Below are 20,608 nucleotides of genomic sequence, written 5' to 3' on the forward strand. Positions count from 1 at the left end.
AGCTTGCGGTTAAAGGGCATCCAAATTCATCACACAAAATCCATGTTGTACTAAAGAAATAAAGTTATCATCTAGCATCAGAAAGTAATGACATAAATCAAGACAAAATGTCAAGGTATGTAGCCATCATGTTTTGTACACCTTGTTCTTTAGGGGATTACGAGGAAATAGCAGGGTAACGTGCAGTGTTATCACACAAATACTTTGGGGTTTAGGCATTTACTGGGCAAGCTGGGAAACCTGTAATAACTGTTTAACTGGCTTGACCCAGTCCTTTATGTTTCTGGGTGGTGGGATCAGGAAGGAGGGGGTGAGGGGTTGGAGACGATGGTACTTAGAGACATACAGATGTGTTTGCCAATTTGGATGGGTAAATTGATGCAAAAAGGTTAAGATTTATCTCCGCTAGTATAACTGTATTTTTTTTTTTCTTGTTTGTCGTTTTATAATTTAAAGAAAAGAGAAGCTCCTCCCACACCTCGAAGTTTCTCCCAAGTTGGTTCTCCTATCATTACGAGGCTGTAGGATCACACACAAAGCCAGGAAAAGATTATGATGATAGTTTTGCAGCCTGTCCCCCCCCCTCTCCTTTTGTCTCTGTCCACATTCCTTTGAAATGAAAGGCGGTGACAATTACCTGAGGGTTTGATGCTTCATGTCTTTTGACATTTACCTGGAACAGCAGGTCTGGTCTTCGAGTCTTTTGCGGCAATTACCTTTCCAGTTAAAATGGCTGAAATAGTAGGAGTGCCCATCGCTTCCACTGAGTTGCACATGTCAGAGCCAACAATTACTGGCATGTGGAGATTTTTTTTAACGTATTGGCCAACACTTTGTGGAACAGCTGACACAACGAGTGCCCTACACGGTACAGCAAATAACAGCCGGTGAGGATTCACTCCAAATATTGCCGCAGGTACAGTCAAAGGGCAGGTACTTAAAAAAGGCGGTACATGTAAAGCTTGGCAATTTGAAAGTGACATGTGAATCTGGAAAGTGCTAATAACCTCCCTGAACTGATTCCATCCAACCTCCTTCCAATGTGCAAATCTCGCTGAATCTGCTTTCCAAGATGTTCCCGCTGAAGTGAAAGCCAGCAGTCAGTTGTAGCTTCACTGGTAGCCGTTTCCGATGCTTTGGTAGTGGAGCATCAAAGTCACCGGGCACACATATATTGCGCGGGATTAGAGCAGCGTAAAAGGACAGCCCCAGCCCATTCACTGTTGGCACGGCCGCCACAGCCTCGGCACAACTGAGTTTTTAATGCATTCCATTTAACTTTAATTACTCCAATCTCTGCGAGGGCACACAGGAAGAAAAGGCCCAGGCGTTTGTGCCGAGCAGATTACCCCACTGCCCTGCCAAGTCCGTGGCGCGCTGCATCCTAAGATAGAATTCAAATTCAAATGTGGGCTAAAGAAAGTGCAGCTGTCACCCCTCTGGCCTGCGAAGCCCCAGCCGGATCAAAGATGAGCTGTCCTCCTCCCCTGCTTGTGTAAAAATGAGCTGTCCTGGCCGTGCCAGTGTCTCGTCCCCCTGGGGCACCTAATCCTCCTCTCCTGACTCCACACTGACAGTCTGAATAAAGGCATTAAACCTCGCAAAATAATTACCAATTAAAACGGATGGAGAAGTCATCAGGTAGTGACGGAGGGGGAGGCTGCAGAGAGGGATGAGACTGTGGTAGGTTCCTGTCCTCCCTGCCAAGAACAACCTGTATTTTCGCCTTTATGGGTTACGCTTTTGCAGTTCTGGATGAGTGAGTGACCTTACAGAGTCGTATCAGACCAGGAACAGACTTCTCGGAGCCTCCAGGATGCTGAAGGAAGTTGGTGCGAGGCTTCCAGCCTGAACCAAAGCCAGAAAAAGTAAACTTTTGGAAGTTGCTTGGGAAAAAAACTTGTTATCTGGTCCTATTTGATCGGCCGTATTGAGTTAGCGTTCTGTGAGATCCAGTGTTTAGACGGGTTGCAAATACAAGGACTAGAAAACGGGATGTTTGACTTTATGTTTGTTGACCAGTGTGTTTGTACCTGTTGAAGAATGTTTAGGAGTATTTGCAGACTAGCGTGCCATGAGGCCCAGGGCACTAATCCACCAGCGCCACACTGCCGAATCCAGGTAAAGTGATCCTAAAGCCTTCTTACCCCGCTCCCTCCCCTGCTCTCTTGCCTCCCCTTTGAGCTCAGTCTATTAGCAGTGGCAGAGATCAGACCCGTGAATATCCACTCAAAAGACCAGTCTGGACCGGGACCCACAGTTTGACAACTTAATCTCCTCTTTGACGGCACACACACAAGACGTTCTGACTTGACCATGTTCTTTAGAAAACTCCTCTACTTATGTCCTTAATGCGCCTTTATGTAGCATGAATACATCCTTAAAGAATTCCGTCCCTGTTGTTGCTTTATAGGGATCATCTACGGTAACCTTCCCACACGATATTCTAATTTAGGACTAACAGATGCAGAAAAGAACATGCAATAAATCATACCTATATCCAAAACCGCATTTATTACCCGTCATTTCATAACAGGGATTGAGCAAGGTGGCTCATTCCAGTGTCTCAGTTTGCAACCTGCTGCGGTTTTTCACTAATATGCATCACTTTTGACCGGAGGGTCGGTTTGCATTGCTGACACAACCTGTCTTTTAGTTGCTGCATCTGTGCCAGAAGCTTCTGGAGCTGACTGCAAAACGTTTGGGGACATTTCAATTTGTACTTGGTGTGCACATTGAGGTTTGTGAGAATTTTTTTTCTACTTTAGGTCGGTTATGTGGAACTTGTAATTATATCCCGACTTACACACCTAACCAAACACATGCTTGGAGTATGCGCTGTACATGCTGTGCACAGACAACTCCGAGGCTGTCCTGCATTTACCTTTGGCAGAAATTTCAAGATGATCCCACGTGGGTGTTTTTGTCTTTACTTTTCCCCTGTGTGATTAAGCCTGTGGCTCAATTTAAATCTGTTCTTGTTTCATCTCTCTACCCCACAATTATGATGTTATGGTCAAATTATCATCTTGATTTATTAACTGAGCTCTGCTGCTGAGGGGCCAAGTCAGCTCAAAGGTGCAACTTAAATTCCATTTATTGTGGAGTGCAGCTCCAGGCATTTTAGGTCTGAAACCTTGATCCCTTGAGATGACAACTGTGCTTTAACCAGATCTCATCTTCTATCCCTCTGCAAACCCAAGACAAATACTGCTGGACTGTAATTATACTTCCCAGTCAGCTTAGACGGTGTTGTAGCTTTTATCAATATCCTGTTCCAGCCACTGATGTTTTAATTATTATCTAGCACCGATAATACCTACAAAGAATAGTGCAATTCACTACAATAAAAACATGGATTCTAAGATTTAAGTTGATGTTACTTTGACTGATGTTGTGAGCCTAAATGTTGCAGTACTATTACTCAATAGAAGTTACGTCAAGCAACAAGAAAAATAATCCTAATACAAAGCAAAACAAGCTCCATCGTAGCGGTAGTCTTAGCAACACACACCCGTACAAGGGGTTGACCTATACAGGCTGCTCAGGTCCATGGAAGTTTGTAGAGATGACCGGCTGCATCTTAAGGAGAGCACAGCCCTTGAGGCTCATATGGCCACCTCAATGAAGGTCATGAGAATGGAACGTACCATTGTCGTGTGTTGTAAGTGTACTAGGAAGTTCAAGCTGATGCTTTCCTCCAGAGCCCTTACCCCATACTCTTGTCCAAGGGTGTCCAAATCCAGTCCTCGAGGGCCGGTGTCCTTTATGTTTTCCGACCGACCTGCCATTGAAGCTCCTTTTTGGCCAAACACACCTGATCCAGGTAATCAGCAGCAGATGAGGCAGGATTTCTTGAAAGCCAGAAGGAGGCCGGCCCTCGAGGCCTGGATTTTGGCACTCCTGCTCTAGTCAACAGTAATGTGCGAGCACTGGTCCCTTACTGACCACGCATGAATGACGAACCCACGAGGTGTCCATATGTAGAATGTCCATGCAAACTACCTCCTCATTTTCTAACAGCGCTGACAGGATGGTTGTACGCTGGATTTTTGGATTGAAACTTTAACCTTTACTGTAGTAAAATTACATTGAAAGACCCACTCCAATGAAAACAGTCTTTTTTGTGTTTTTAGCATGTTCTTGTACCATTTTTTCACAAAGTAGAAGACATATATAAAAACAAAGAATGAAAACTGTGTTTGTGAGTATTTCTTTATTCAGATCACGTTGGATCAGAAAACCAGATGCTAAAAAATGCTCAGACTAAGTATGCTACTACTGACAAGGGTGTGCGAAAGTCTCCCCTCCCCCACTCACGCCTAGGTGTGCAAGACAGGATAAGCGTTTAACACTTGCGATTTTGGTTCAACACTGTATACTGGATTGATCCAATATTGCTTATCAATATTTAATTTTAGCCTGAGGCTATAAGCTAGTGTGAGAGCACAAATATAACTCTCAGTGATGGGGAGGACGGAGGGTTACTTTGTGTCAACAGTCCTGCCCACAAACCACAATCACATTTCTAATGAGCGACCACCGCTGTGCATAAAACATGTCTTAAAGGTTTTTTCATTTTGGCTAAAAACTTCATAATCATAATTAAAAGAATAGGAAATGATTTTATGATAGAAAATAATATGGCTGGAGTGCGACTTTAAGTGTGCACTACGACCTCTCGCCCGCAGCATGCCCATAGATAAAAATTAGTATGACCATTTTCGCGCAACAGGCTTAAGGAGTTGTCTGCGACAGGGCCTTAGGTGTGTTTGGCCAATAAGAAGCTCAAATGGCAGATTGGTTGGAAAACATGTGGGACACCGGCCCCTGAGGCCTGGATTTGGATACACCTGGTCTACGACCTCGTCATTTCCTGCATGCAACCTGCAAATCCTGTACAGGTTTGACCATTTTTCACCCACAGACAGCCTGATCACAAAGGACCTTCAAACCATTTAGGTGTAAATCACGGGTGTCCAAGTCCAGGTCTCGAAGATTGTCTTCTTGCTGGTCTTTCAGAAATTCTGTTTAGAGGGCGGCCGTGGTGCAGTGGTAGGGCGGTCGACTCCTGATCAGAAGTGAGCGGGTTCGACTCCGCCTTGCCCACCCATGTGTCGAAGTGTCCTTGGGCAAGACACTGAACCCCAAATTGCCTCTGGTGGGAGGTTGGCGCCAGTGTTCGGCAGCGGAGCCACCACCAGTGTGTAAATGTGTGCGTGAATGGGTGAATGGGTCTGTGACTGTGAAGGGCTTTGGGCCCTCGAAGGAGGGTAGAAAGCGCTATACAAGTATACGCCATTTACCATTTACCATTTATCTGCTGTTGAATACCTGGATCAGATGTGTTTAGCCAATAAGGAGGTTCAATGGCCTATTGGTGAGAAAACATTTAAGACAATGGCCCTCAAGGCCTGGAATTGGGTCCACAATCCCCGGGACGCGGTACCAGACGCGAACTGGTCGTCAGGACATGTCCGGTACCGGTACCCTAATCCTGCATGGAACGCTGTACCGAGCACGAACCAGGCCTGGATACTGTACTGGACAAGAAATGGTACCGGTACTGGACCGGTTTAAGTTTGCGGCCTGGAGGTTGGGGACCCGTGTTTTAACAGGGACAGCATGCATGTCAAAAACAACCCTTAGAGTTGTTTTAAACCAAACGACAATATATGATAAGTTGGGTTTGAGAATGTGTTTTATTAGTAACTTTTCAAAAATATATGACTTATTTTAAGACAATAAATCTTGACTATCTTGAGTCATTTGATCTTATTTTGAGAATTATCTCTAATGAAACACATTTTTTTCCACTTTTCTTAATATTTTTTGAATTGGACACCCCTGATCTAAACTTTTATAAGGTCATGCTAACAAAGGCAGGTTCAATCCCAATAGGATTCCATGATTTTCTGCTTGGAAAAATCCTTCTGCAAGTTTTTTTCATAGCCTCAATACTGTTTTTTTTCAGGGTATAGTTTAGTATTAAACCAATATATTTTGATTGTATTCATTCAACTCCTCAGCCATTTTTCATAAAGCATGAAGCACAGCTTGCAGTTTTATTTATGTTGTGGTTTCCAGTTAAGTTGCTGTGAGAAATATGACTCACAACTGGCCCGTTTTACGCAACTGATGTCTTAGCTTTGGTGAAATACACTCCAGCTCAATTAGTAATCATATCAAATCCATCCAGAAACCACTGAACTCTGGCCCATTTCTGCAAGACATGATTAAAACATGCTTGAGAAGAGAACATAGCGGTCAAAAGATCCGTTATTTTGAGATTGATCTAAATCTATGGCGGTTATATTTGGTTTTAGTTCACTTTAATGGAAATTAATGCTGTTTTGTTTGATAGTCAGTTCTAAAATACTATCCACCTCCAGCATTCTGGAGTTAGTGTCAATGGTTAAAACACAAGAGAACAAGAAAACATGCAACTTCTGTGTCATTGTTTGTCTTAGTCTTTTCCTTCAAGACAAAAGTAATACAAGAGTTTTCTCTCGCCTTCGGTCTTGTTTCTATCAAACGCAGATCATGTTTTCCTTTTTTTTATTATTTGAAGGGTTCAAGTCACATACTATTGCTTCCTCTTGCATCACATATTTAGTAAGATACTCCATTCTTCTTCTATGCATCCTAAAGACTTTGAAAATGTTTGATCTGCATCCAATTTATGCGAGTAACATGAACTCTTGTTTGATAAAAATACACATTTACTCTTGTAGTCTAAATAACTAAAAAAACACACACAATAGTTTGTGCTAAAATCTTTGTCATGGACTTAGTTTTAAACTTCTGTATATGAAGGTATATTGATGAGTTGTCTGTAGACCAGAAACATCCAGCTCCAGTCAGACCCCAAGGTCCTTTTTCAAATATGTTGCTATAGCCAGTATGCTAATTACTCACATCATAACATAATAAGACTTTAAATGGACACTGGAGTTGGAATAGCCTATCTCTGCTATATAGACTAAGCAGTTAACAGATTATGAACTATCAGAATCTCCTACTGATTGGAGCAGAGCTTATGCCTTAATCACAACTCCCCTTACAGGTGGATATGGGCAAAAAATAGGCAAACCTGTACGGAACACACAGGGGGTCTGCAAGAAATTCTTAGACCCCTTGGTAAATCTGTAGAGGTGCATATACACCGGCTGTGTCTTCTCGCATTTAAGCAGCCACTTTCGGTGAAAAGTCAATGCAAACATACGTAAACCAGATTTTTGGGCTCTTTCGTCCAGAATGCCAGTAGACGCACGTTACTATGCAACTTTTTAAGTCCGGTCGCAAACCCTACATACAAATTGTGGGTTCAATGATTGTTCGCTAAAAGTTCAACCAGTTGAACGCTGTGACCAATCAGGGACTTGTATTTGGTAGTGACATGTAGCTATCGTTAGCTTGACAACACGGATGGGCCAACCATTGTATACATGAGGATGAAGGAGACATTAATATTTGCAGTTTGTGCCCGGTGGCATTAATGTGACACCAGATGGACATTTGTAGGAACTGAGGTGTACGGGATTTGCACCACTGTAACTTTGCGCTCTGAGCGTGAACCTTTTGTAGTTGAAAGAGGAGCGCTAATAAACAGTGAAGACACAAAAGAAGAATCCCCTCCCTGCCGCTACATATACATACATATATATATATACATATATAGTATATATATATTCATACATATATATACATGCATATATATATATACGTATGTATATTCATGTATATATAATATGTATATGTGTATATGTATGTATATGTATATATATATATATATATATATATATATATATATATATATATATATATATATATATATGTATATATATATACACATTTAGTGAAATGTAATACATCAGAAAATGATTATTTCGTCAATGAACAGTTATCAATAGTCCGTAACGGGCCTATATCATCCAAAATAAACTTTTTTTCACTTTTAAGCATTTTTATAATGATAATTGCGACTGAAAAATATCTCCAAAGCGATATTTTGATCAATTCACTCTCTCTGAGCAACAGCCCCTTCCAATCCACAAAAACAAGCGGGTCCTAACATGTTGATGTCACAAAGTGAGGAACAGCCTCTTCCAGGACGAGTCTGGGCTGCCAGCACCGCCCCCAGGCCAACACGCCCACTTCCTCTGCGGAGCTAGCAGTGATTGGGAGAACTTTTTAATTTTATATGCACGATATGCATATCCAATTTTGCAAAAGTTTGGATGATGTTTTCGTAGGCGAAACGCAGACACGTTGGCAAGACTAGCTCTAGGTGATGTCATGAAATGGGCGGCACCAACAAGGTGAGAAAGGCGGAGCCACAGAGATCGAGCCGTTTTACATCTGGGAAGGCAAAAATAATGACTAATATTACATAAAATAAAATAAAAAATAATATATTAGCACATATATCGATAAAATTTACTCTGAAAGACTTAAGAATAGTATTATAGAGGCCTTTTAATGCTTTCAACTGCATCCACTACTGAGTTTTGTTACATAAAAATAGTACAAAAAACTTTAGAAGAAGAAAACATTAGCGTGTTGTTTGAAAGATTTTGCTAAGGCCACTTTTACTTCCCTCATCCATTAAGTTTTAAAAGAAAGGGCTCTTAAATCAAATATGGCACTAAACCAAATGCAATGTTAAGCATGCAGAAAGTGTCTTTGATAAAGAAATGAGAAACTTTGTGATATGCGAAGGTCGAAGGACACATTGATAATTGAAAGAGGGCAAGGAATTCTTCTTCCATCAAGCAAAAAAGGCTTTGTTTGAAAAGGCCTTCGGGTCCTCATAAGAAATCCCACTTTACTCTTAATGCATCTCTTGTCATTAGCAGGGCACAATGCATCACAGTCCTCTTCAAAAAATACACAAACACGTTTTTTTTTTTCTAATCGTTGCTTCATGAAGGACAAATACGCAGCATGTAAAAAGGCATCAGTATTCAGATGGAGCTTTTTCTTTTGCAACTGTTGAAGACGGATCGATTTTCCAGACGGAAACTTGAGGACAGGAAGTGTCGATCTTCGTTGTTGAGTATCCAAACATATATAGCAAAAATGAAAATCCGACTTATTTCAACTCTTGCAGACAGAAAATCGTCAAAACTCTTAAAAATACCGTCTTCCTGGTTGTCACTCAGCTATTATTTATTTATCTCTTAATATGAAAGGTTAATTGGCGTCATCCTGCCATGTATATAACAGCTTGCTGAGCCAACCAGTCTATACTATGCCTGAATGGTTGCCATATTGTTTTTCTTCTCATTATAGAAGGGAACTTGCTGGTGATCTTTTCCACCTTATAATAAAGCCGTTTTTTTTTATTTATTTAGACTAAACACTGTCGTGACTGGTAACCACAAATGTCAACATGTTGAATGATGGGATTCTTTTCACCTTGGGCATAAACATGAAATAATTGCCACTTCAAAGCGGTTTCTATAGACAACTACAAGAGTCAATAAACACCGACAAGTGTCAATAATAAAAAGCTACTGATGAAATATGGTTTTAGCCTTTTGTAGTCAATGGCGGCAGTGAAGCTTCCATCTTGTTCAAAGTTTGATTTATCATCACAAATACAAGTTCCTATGTATTAACTTCTAGTATGTCTTTATTTTTGTCATCTTTTATATGTATTGGTTGATTTTTGTGTTTTATCTACACTTTAATGGATTGTTTCTTGTAGAAAGTTCATGAAATGTTGAACTTTGGTTGAGTAGTAACTGTTGGATCCTTAGTATGGTTGGATTTCCTGCTGGACATCATGGTGGTGTAGTAGTTAGTACTCTTGTCCCATAGTGAGAAGGACCAAGTTCAAATCCTAGTTGGGTGTATCTTGCTTATATTTTGACAATATTAAGGACAGATTCAACTTTGATGAAAAAAAAATATTATGGTACCTTTTGGTAGATTTGATCATTGACAAACTCTTTGTGACCATTTAATTTTAGATAAGCTAGTATATTTGAGTTTCTTGAGTTGAGTCTGGACAATACTGACATCATTAATGGTATTTTGTGGCCTCAAATTAGTATTTTGTTTGTACAATTAAACGATTTCAGGGCTACAATCTATTTATCAATTGTACCGGGTCATCTCAACCAATATTTTTTTTTTTTACAATATTAATCTCGACAAACATCATTTGTTAATCAGAGAGTATTTGCATACTTACTCTGAAAGATTTCAAGTATGCATGACCAGAAAGAATGAACATTAGGAATCTATCTTTGAGATCAGAGAGATTCATACAGCAAAAATAATTCCTTTTTTTTTTTTTTAAGTGGTGAGATTCACAGCGAAAATTATTATTTTTGCATTTCAAAATTATAAAGAGTGCATAAAAAGTTTGGTATACTGTAACTCATTTTAAACAAAAAGGTCAACTGACTAGTTACTTTTCAGTAAGGTGTAGTGAGTTGTTTTAGGACAATAAATCTTGAGCTTCTGTAGTCATTTGATCTTGAAAATATCTTATTTCACGCCATACCTCTAATAAAACACGTTTTCCACAATATTTTTAAGACAAAGTTTTATTTTTGAATGATCAGTGTTGTTCTTAAAATTTAAGTTTACTCATAATTTAAATATAAATGGTCTACAAATAAAGGCATATATTTGGGATAAAGTGTATAACAATATATGAACATTTAAAAAGTTTAAGCAAAACATTTTTATTATATTATTAATTACCAGAACAATATATCTAAATATGACTGTTTATAGCTCATTTCAAGATTTATTTATTTATTTTCTAACATGTTCTTGTGGTATTTTTCTGATGGTGATTAGATTTCTGAGTATTTCTTTATTCAAATCAGGTAAAGATGAAAAAATACAGTTTAAAAAAATTGTATTTGTGACTTGGAAATACGCAGGTTACATGCTCCATTCTGATGCACCGTAAGTCTTTGTTTTTTTGTTTTTTGTCCCCGGCATCTCCAATACTGCTCAAGGGGGAGGAGTCAGAGAAAAATTTTTAACGAAATATACTGCAAAAATACAAAATATCACTTCGTAATTTTGACTAGTTACTAGTTAAAATACATTTTTAACACTTGATATAAAGTGAAACATTGGAACAACAAAAAGTTTACATAACAAATTAAATTTTTGAGTTGAGCTAACCATAAACTCCAATTTTTAATTTGCTACAAACTAATAATTTTGAATGTAATAAATTACAGAACTTTTGTTAATTGATCTAATGTTTCACTTTTTAACTGTAAAAAATGTTTTCTCAAAACAAGTTAAAAAATTTAATAAAATATTGTTTTTTTAATTGATAGTCAAAAAATATCTGCCAGTAGTAATAGTGGAATTTGTCATAGTAAGACCTATTAAAATAAGTTGTAATATCCTCCACTTTTCGGACAAAACGTAATCTTGAAATTAGCAATAAACACTCATAGTTATGTGTATTGTTCTGATACTTATAAGTATTATGTCCTAGAATAAGTGTTTATCTAATATATATATATATCTTCAAAGTAGGTATTTTTATATGTGTATACATACATTCTTATACTATTTTCTCATCAAAATATCCTATTTTAAGCGCTGCAACAGTCCAGCAATTTCTGGACCATTTGAAATAAGTCTAGAGTTACACATTTTAAGATAAATATGTTAAAATCAAAAAACTTTTTTATTAACATTACTTACAATTAATGTTTTTGAGGTGAATTGACTGGACAAGATATTCAAGATTTATTGTCTTAAAACAAATAGTTACATCTTACAGCTACTGCTGCTCTGCAGAAACTATGTCCTAGATCACAACAGTAAGCAAAAATATTTTGGATAAAAACATCACTATCATATACTTAAAATTCATTTGGAAACGCTTTAAAAATAGCCCAAAAGGTGATTGGAGTTGGTTATTAAAAAGGCGAGAAATTAGGATCTTTCTGACACAAATTCTACTGTTTTCAGGGGGAGATTTTTCACTTGAACCCAGGAAAACATCATGTATTCTATTAACTTGTTTTGAGGGCGAAAGTTTATCCAGCGAAGAAAAATTAAGCTCAAATTCACCAAATACAAATCCTAGTAGTGAACCGATTAGCAACCGATTCTTGTAGCGGCGAGGAGACGTCAGATGGCGGCGTGGTTGATCAGGTGTACAGGCATTCAGTCCTCATGTTTTATGTATCTGTGATCACAACCGATCGTGAGAGAAATTAATCAATAGCAATGCCGCCAGGATGTGCGGATGACACATGCCACCCCCACCGCACCCCCGCTCCCCGCCACTCCCCCTTTCTCCACCCTCGTCACCCCATCCATTTTGATTCGGGGGCCTGTTGTTCGCCCACGTCTAGGTGAGGGATTTTTACATCCCCAGCGAGCTTGGAGGAACTCCATATGGCCGGGATCAAAGGTGTTGCTGGGTGCATGGTTCTGCTTGGTTGCCAGCCACCGCCGTTAATTAGAAAACAAGATCAGAGGCGGTATTAAAATCCAATTAAGCCCGTATGAACAGATTGCCAAGTGATGTTCACTAATGCATTACTGAGCACCATGCAAATTTTAGTGGCAGCATTTGGCTTTATGTTGTGTGTTTGTGTCATTAGGCGGGTGTGTATGTGGGAGTGTGTATACATGTGTCACTCGCGGGCTCTGTGACATTGCCTGATCTTTTCCTTGATACCTAATCTCATATAAACAATCAGCTCAAGCTCTGCAGAGCAACAACACCTATCCTCACAATAAGATTGGATGATATTGCTTCTCACAAATAAAGCATAATTGAGAATGCTGAATTATTGATCCATCATAATTGAGTTCTCTTCATTTGATTTATATGAGAAACTAATATGATGAGCAGAAAAATGCTGCAGATTTGGATAAATTGCTTGGGAGTGTCTGAAGTTCCCGCTTCTGCCGAACACCCAAAAACGGAATTCGCAGGAGCTTTCTGTTCGAATCATTTTTTAAAATCTGAGATAGCTGTCTGCAGATACAATTAAAGCACGTTATGGAATTGGAGGAGGCACATTAAAATGCGTACATAAAAATCCTTCCACACAATAAGTGCCAATTTAGCCCATGAGTTTCATTCACGCTGCAGACAGACAGGGCATCTGCACCAAAGGCTGACAAGTGGATGCAGCTGGTGGCCTATGGACCAAAGCCTTCACATTATCACAGACGAGGGCTGTTAATGTGGGGCTGAATAGGAGCCCCTTTTGAGATACAAAATAGCATTCTAATTAGAAAGCCAGGAAATACGCATCTGAAGAGCCGGAAATTGTTACAATGTCGAACCGTGGCACATTTGGCACAGCCTCAAGCTGGGATATAGAGGAGTGAGGTCTTAATGCAGGGGATGTGCTCAATCAAACACATTGAGATGCCTTATACCCTTTCACTACAGGATATGTTCTTCATTTGAAAGTTTTTTTATGAGGCAAAGTTTTAGCTGGTTGCTTAGATGATATGTCCTCAATCGTCTACTAAAGATCTCAAGGTTGTGTGATCAACGTCCATCATAAGTTGAGCTTTTTTTGTTGTTCCAGATGAATCGATTAAGCAAATTATAAATGTATTGAAAAAAAAGAGGAGGGAATAGAGCATAACATTTAAAAAAATAAATAAATAAAAAGCATTTTGATCATGTTTATACAGCCACTCGTGGATATGGTCCATCAGTTTAACATGTCCATCCACCAAGTGGTCATAGTTAAAAAAAATCAAATATGTCAGATCAGGACAAATTTTAATCCCTATGTAAAGCCTTCATTTGCTATTGCAAATGCCGTATTTGCGGTTGATCTTCAGTTTCATCCAGGAGCAATAATGGTGATTTAGAGTCATTTATTTTATACTAGAGATGTACACAACAATAGATAAGTGTAGGGCTGCCACGCGGGAGACCTGGGTTCAATCCCCACTGATCTCCATCCAGATTGGGTCCTTAGTCAAGACCCTTGACACTGCTGCCTTACCAGGTTCCCCTGGGCCTTTCAAATACAGGGTTGCATCAGGAAGGGCATCCAGCGAAAAACCTCTCTGCCAAATCACTGATGCGAGACAGTAGATGCTGTTTCACCGTGGCGAAAAGGCAACTGCAGTATTGTTTGAAAACCACAGATATGAACAACGTTATGTTGGTTAAAAGGTATAAAACCAATCAAGGCGTAAATAATCCACTTCTGGCAAATCTTTTTATGTACCTGCGATGTAAACAAAAAGACATCCAATCATAAGCTTTCTTCTTCCAAGTCAATACCTGTATAAATTTCTCTGTCAAATGCCATGCATTATTATTTAAAGCTTTAAATGCTATATGAATAAGAAATATTTAGATTTTAGCGTTTTTGGTAAAATAATCAAACTGTATCACATCGGCAAAAAGTTAGCTTATGTATCAAGATTTGTATCGAATCTTGTGAGAGGGAAAGATACACAGCCCTATTTCATACCCAAATATATTTCCAAAGACCCAATTAGATTGTCCAACAGAGGAATAGAGTCTTCTAAGTTTGTCAAAAAAAGAGTGGTGTCATCGCCGAATAAGGCAATACGATGTTTAAGCTCGCTGATTTTTACACCTGTAATTTCCTTATGAGCTCTTGTGGCTAGAGGTTCAATAGCTAGAGAAAAAAAAACAGGTGACAGTGAGCATCCTTGTCTAGTTGATTGTTGGAGAAAAAATAGTCTGGAGATATTATTATTGGTCAATGTCTCCAGCAGTTGGATCTGTACATAGAAGCCTTATCCATTTCAGGAAGTTTTCCCCAATTCCATACAGTGTAACTGCTAAATACTGTTTCAAGAGTTGTGGATTCATCCCAAAATCACTGAGTTGGTCTTTTGGTCCATTTTTAAAAATTTGTGATTTTGATTTTTGTTTATTTTTCTATTTGTTTTTGTTCAATTTTCCTTTCTCGCACTGCAAAAAACAGAATTGTAAAGTAAATAGACCCTTGTTTCAAGAAAAAATGTCTTGCTTTCTGTCTTGCAAAATAAATAATCATATCAAGAAAGACTTTCTGCTAAAATTCAATTAAGAAAACATATCTTAATTGTGTTTATTTCGTAATTAAATGTCTAGAACTGTTAACTTAAAATAAGAATTCTTGGTAAGACCCTTTTTTATCTTATAAGCAGATTTATTTTATTTTTTGCTTATTTAAAGAGAATCTGTCAATAAAGTAAAGATTTAAATGATGGGCAAAGTGGGTCTTTTAATTATATTTATATATATTTTCCACATTCTAAGATCTTGGGGAACCTGGGTGAAAAAAATACACTTTAAAACTAACAATAAAAGTTGATTGGCTGTTGTGCTCTTCTATTGTTAGTTGGCAAACATTTTTGTGTTGCTGTCAAGATGGGAGTTCACCCTTATTAGGATTAATGGCTGACACCTTTGTGTAGCTGACTTCAAACGTTCTGATTGGCTGCTTCAGTTCTGTTGAACATTTAAAAGGGTTTCCTCACAGCTTCTGCATTAGTGGTAGTAAGGGTTCTCTTCCAACAAAAATGATTGGTGTGGCTGCTTCAAGGTGAGCAGTGGTTTCCAGGTCTGGTTGAGTGGTTTAAGTGATCTGAACTACCTGTGTTTTTCCACAGGGTGTGGATCCTTGTCATTTTGACTTCTGCAAGTAATGGCTTCCTTGCACAAAAAGGTATAATGCAGCAGTTGTTTGTAGATGGACTGTATAGTCCTACAATCCAGAAACTAAGTCTTACACTCTTTCCAGCTTTGGATCCTCGCAGGGTTTATGGTTCAAGCCCTCCCTCTGGTTCCAGCCAGGAAACTGCTGCTAGTGGATTTGCACGTGCAGAGTCTGCTTCCTCAGCTGCCTCAAATCCATCTTTCCAATCTGCTCCACGTGAACCCCTTAAATATGTCCAACCCAATGCTCGCATGGGACCAGTTCCTGTTCGTTACAGACCCAGTAACCCTGCTGCACCTTTACAACTAGGATCTGAAGCCGGTTCTCCAAAAGTATCAAGTTTTCAAAATCCCCCATCCCAAGGTAACGAACTTTCATTTCACTGCTTTAAGCTGGTCAATTAACTTTAATTTGTGCTTTTCTTCTAGTTCGTTGGGTGGTCAATCCCCCTAGGAGAACTTCTGGTGAAACTCCCTCTTCCAGTAGTCAAAGCCTGACCTCAGAACTTCAACCAGCTGGTGTCAGTCACAAGGATCCACAGAGTCCCATGCTAACAGTCCAGCCAGGTGAACTGTCCTACATGGAAAACGTGTACAACCATGGAAACTACGACTTGGAAACAGAAGAGCGTCTCCCACCTTCCAGATACTTTCCTGTGCGACTTCTACGCAGAATACCCATGAGCAGCTTCCTGCCGTTTGGTCCCTATGTCGATGGCTTTTGGTTTGGCCATCCTCTTGTCGACCACCTGTTACTCAACAGGCGCCGTCCTCCAGGCACGTACACGTTCTCCAGCAGCGGTCTTGAGCATGGGAAGAAGCACTGGCATGACACCCACTCTGTCGGAGACGTTCCAGCAAGCATCCAACAATCTCAACCCTTCCCACAGTCTGAAGGCATAAAGCAGTCTGCCCCTCGAGCCCACCGGGTTGGGAAGGCTGGTTATGGTCTCAGTGGAGAAGTAGCTGGGTAGGACCAGGCCTATAGTTCGTTAGCAAGGGTTCCTGCTTAAGGCCGGGGTGTCTGTCTGAGCTTACCCAGCAGGTGGATGGAGCAGGATGTTCTCCTGACAGCAAGAGGCTTTGAAAGTTGTATTTTGATGGCTTTAACTTCAGGGTTTGACTCTTCAACTGGCAAAGTGTTGTGAGCCTTGTTTGGACTCTAATAAAGATCTCCACTCTTCTTAAACACTGGGACACCTTTGTCTAAATTCTGATGTGGTTGAACTAAAGTTCCTGCAAACGCTGACATTAAAAATAAACAAACTAACCAGCAAAGCTTGGTGGCCTTGGGGCACAGTGTTTGCCCTGAGACTGGGAGGCCATGAGTTCAAATCCAGAAATGCCAATCCTTGGGGATGGGTCCAATGCAGCAAATTTTTCTAACCTTTCAGTGCATGTATCTTGAGTCTCTCCTGTCTTGCAAAATCTGCATCTATGCTGGAACTAATTTGGCCATTGAGATTATTTGGCTAGACTTTTTCCTCAAAATTTGAGGTAAAACTAAGTTTATTTATTTTTTTCTATTCAATCTTTTTTTGTCCACAACAGGAAGCTACTGTTGGGGCAAATCGGGTGAAAGGTCTTAAGGGGAGCAGATACTACTGAGCTTTCGTCCCACCCAGAATAAGGATTGAACAGTTAAATTCAAGACTTAAAAATTAAGCTCTAGTATTTTACCTATAGCATAGTACTGAAGAAAACACTTTCTTCGTCTTTTTTATAATTGTATTTCGTATTAGTCCAAGGTTATTTTAACATTCAAATTTAACCTTAAACATCTTGGGATTGTGCCTCTTATTTGTTTTGTTTACAATTGTGTGTATTGATTTTAACATTAGAAATATGGAAAAATTAAAAAATCCTCAGACTTCAATGAAATGTCACATTGTAAAGTTCTTTTTCCAACGTTAAACAAATACCTTAATAAAAATAGTAGACAATGGAATAAGTTATTTGGCACATTCACTAGAGGAAGACCGTTTAATTCCAGTTAGTGGAATGTGGATAATGCCGCATTCACACTAAACACGATTTGCGTGTCAAATTTGCATTTGCCGCCTCTCCTTCGCCATGTGGCGCTCTGCTCGCTGCCAGACAAAAATGTGTTCTTGAGCTTGATGCTGCTGCCATGTGTGGGAGGAGCTAAAAGCTAATGGTTTTAGTCTGATCGCTACATGGAGTGGTGTCTGTGGATATCTTACGTCCAATGTATGGAAGACACGGATGATGTTGAGAGATCAGGTTTGTTTATTATAAAGAGTTCTATAAAAACACCAGTAATCGCGTCTCCATTTCTGGGTTTATGTGATCATTGAGTGACTCTTCCGGTACCTGGAGCTTACACTCCCACTCCAAGAGCTGTGTCTGTGACCCAGTTTGAAGGCTTGCTGTCCCGCATTAACCAGAGAGGGGAAAATTTAAAACAAGAATAAAACCAGGTCACCTTTTATAATATTGTATCTATGAAAATAAGAAAAGTATTACAAAGTTCAGGAAGCCCAAGGAGACTGCCTTCCCATCCCGCGAGTGAGACTGACCAGCAACCTGTCCAGGGTGTATCCCACCTTTGCCCAACAGTACCTGAGAGGGGCTCCGGCAACCCCGCGACCCCATTGCTGGACCTGGATGTAAGATCAGGACCAAAACACTTACATAATTGGATTAGTATACTACTTACTGAACCGAGTGACTGCAAACGTCACGTGCCCACAGCTGAGTCCCTGATTGGTCGCCTCTGCCATGCGAATCACATTCGGTGTGAACGCTGCCTTTCTCAAAACCCATTTTTGACTGCTCTCATATTTCCAACTTTTGTTGGTTAAACTGTCAGTCAAAAAGTTAAGTTTGAAAGGTTTCATCCTGCTGGGAAAAATGTTTGCTGATTAACAATCTGAACTTGACAAAAAACTTCAAAAAGGGACATTTTGTTCCAGTGAAGAACCTATTCAGCCTCAGAACTATACTTTTTTTAAGTTGCTTTTTTCAATCTATACGAATAATTTTATCTCAAGCATTTGGTTTTACCAATGGGGAAACAGTCATTGGGTTGTTTCAAGACCAGAACTGAACAGAGGGACGACTTCTGTGTAGATAAAGAAAGTGCTTGAGTGGTCCACAGTGAAGTAACTCCAAATAAAAGGTACTAACTCTCATTGAAATGTCACAGATGTCAAAGAATAGGATGAAAAAGTGACTAAAATGTATGTGAAGAAAAAACAGCTATTAACATACTTGAAAATGAAGGAACTGGAGCAGCACTTGTGACCCAAAATGCGGCATCATCAAGGCCAATGACGACCAGCTGTGGGGTGTTGAGTTGTTACTGGTCATTGGCAGTCACTGTTAGGGTATATCTACTAGTGACTGGACACAGTTTTGGTACTTACATGATGGCTGGCCTGAATGCCTTAGGGTGAGTATTAGTTTGGGTAAGAATTATTTTTGTCTAATGGTAAAGTGCAATTTGTTTATATTCTCTTTTTTTTGTCTTAATAGTATTTGGCTCATTGTCACATTTGTTGGTGTGACTCACAGTTATCTGACAAAGACAGGTAAAAGGTGTTTAAATTAACCTCTTAAAAATAACCTCCAAAGAGCATCCTTAAATGTTGGGCTTGTGTTCCCTTTATGCACCAATTTTAGCCTCAAGTCCTTACTCTGGAGAGGGACCGGACCAGGCTCCTACTTGGGAAATCCCTCATGGTGAATTTGCACATGTGGCAATGGAGTCTCCTACTGCTTTGGATCCTTCTAGTCAAGTTGCTCCACATGAAGCGCCCCAATATGTTCAACCCAATGCTCAGATGGGACTGGTACCTGCAGCGCCTTTACCGCAAGTGTATGGTGGTAGCCCTCAAGGTCCTCCAAATCAAAGTAAATCCGTTTGCCGGTTGTGTTTATGAAGTAGTCGCTATATCAATGGATTTGTGGAATCCCTGTGGATGGTGGTTTCCTGGGTATAACTGAGCAAGTACTTTCTGCTTTCAGATTTCTGGGCAATTCCACCTCCCAGTCCCTTTTCTGAAGGAGTTCCATCTGCTAGCACACAAGGGTTTTTGCCAGAACCCAACCCACCTACTTTCAGCTACGAGACCCCGTCCAGTCAGATGTCATTTCGGCCAGGTGAAATGACCTATGTGGAGAAGATCTACGACCGTGGCATCTACAATGGTGAAAGTGAAGCAGAAGGCCCAACATTTCAATACGTCCCGGTCAGGATTCCCTATAGAGTCCAAGTTGGCAGTCCCCTTTTTGTCCCTCCAGTTGGTGGGTTTTTGTTCAGCTATCCCCATGACTATATGATGATGCCAGCCCCCATTCCCTACAGTGAAAGACTCTTCATGACTAAAGCAATGAAGAGGAAGTCTGGCTAAACTAAAATGTCTTCAAATTGTTAGTTTTGGTCTGAAATGTGACTAGAGTCTTGCAGAAGTTTTCTTCTCAGAATCCATCAGAACTTCCCACTAAGTGGGACCCTGTCATCTCCACTGGACCCAGCAAGTTTATTTCTTTTGTTCTCTCAAACAATGTTGTACCATCAGCATTTCCCTTTTGTCATGGTCAAAATGAGGTTTGCTTTGTTTTCACTTCAATAAACCCTTTTAAATTGTGCACCCTGTTGGTATTGGTGTGTTTGCTTTAAAGTGCTGTGTGTATTTTTGTGGCAAGTGTTTGGTTTGCCATTTTCCTTGGCTGAATGTACCAGACCTCATAGGATTAGCTTTAACTGTTTTTGAATGGGGATTAACATTTATTGAACACTCAAAGTTAAATCATTAAAAAAAAAACTAAATTTGTCAATGAACAAGGCATATAGCATTGCCTGTAGTGATGCTAGGGAATATTGCAAGTGGAATTTGGATGGCTAGCTAAAATATTGGGTTTGCCATTTTGGCTAACATGTAGCTGAAATATTAACTAAACTTGAATGTGTGCCAAAAAAACTGTATAAGG

General features: G+C 39.7%; 2 protein-coding genes across 2 annotated transcripts; both read left to right on the forward strand.

The window, feature by feature from the left end:
- Positions 1-15,383: 15,383 nt before the first annotated feature.
- Positions 15,384-16,846, forward strand: LOC112157665. The gene is made up of 4 exons (XM_024290537.2): positions 15,384-15,539; positions 15,607-15,662; positions 15,738-16,016; positions 16,082-16,846. The coding sequence occupies exons 1-4, from the start codon at positions 15,517-15,519 to the stop codon at positions 16,624-16,626; spliced, it is 903 nt and encodes a 300-aa protein (XP_024146305.1). The 5' UTR covers positions 15,384-15,516; the 3' UTR covers positions 16,627-16,846.
- A 2,067-nt stretch (positions 16,847-18,913) lies between these two features.
- LOC112157708 lies at positions 18,914-20,268 on the forward strand. The gene is made up of 4 exons (XM_024290612.2): positions 18,914-19,067; positions 19,151-19,206; positions 19,298-19,528; positions 19,643-20,268. Exons 1-4 carry the CDS (start codon positions 18,946-18,948, stop codon positions 20,026-20,028), a joined length of 795 nt encoding a protein of 264 aa, XP_024146380.1. The 5' UTR covers positions 18,914-18,945; the 3' UTR covers positions 20,029-20,268.
- Positions 20,269-20,608: the final 340 nt, after the last annotated feature.

The sequence above is a fragment of the Oryzias melastigma genome, linkage group LG24, assembly GCF_002922805.2.
Source record: "Oryzias melastigma strain HK-1 linkage group LG24, ASM292280v2, whole genome shotgun sequence".
In the NCBI taxonomy this organism is placed as follows: Eukaryota; Metazoa; Chordata; class Actinopteri; order Beloniformes; family Adrianichthyidae; genus Oryzias; species Oryzias melastigma.

Coding starts and splice junctions, on each gene's coding strand:
- LOC112157665 (XM_024290537.2), top strand. CDS start 15,517: ATGATTGGTGTGGCTGCTTCAAG. Junction 15,540..15,606: donor ATTGGTGTGGCTGCTTCAAG/GTGAGCAGTGGT, acceptor GTTTTTCCACAG/GGTGTGGATCCTTGTCATTT. Junction 16,017..16,081: donor TCAAAATCCCCCATCCCAAG/GTAACGAACTTT, acceptor CTTTTCTTCTAG/TTCGTTGGGTGGTCAATCCC.
- LOC112157708 (XM_024290612.2), top strand. CDS start 18,946: ATGACGACCAGCTGTGGGGTGTTGAGTTGTTACTGGTCATTGGCAGTC. Junction 19,068..19,150: donor GCTGGCCTGAATGCCTTAGG/GTGAGTATTAGT, acceptor TTGTCTTAATAG/TATTTGGCTCATTGTCACAT. Junction 19,529..19,642: donor TCAAGGTCCTCCAAATCAAA/GTAAATCCGTTT, acceptor TTCTGCTTTCAG/ATTTCTGGGCAATTCCACCT.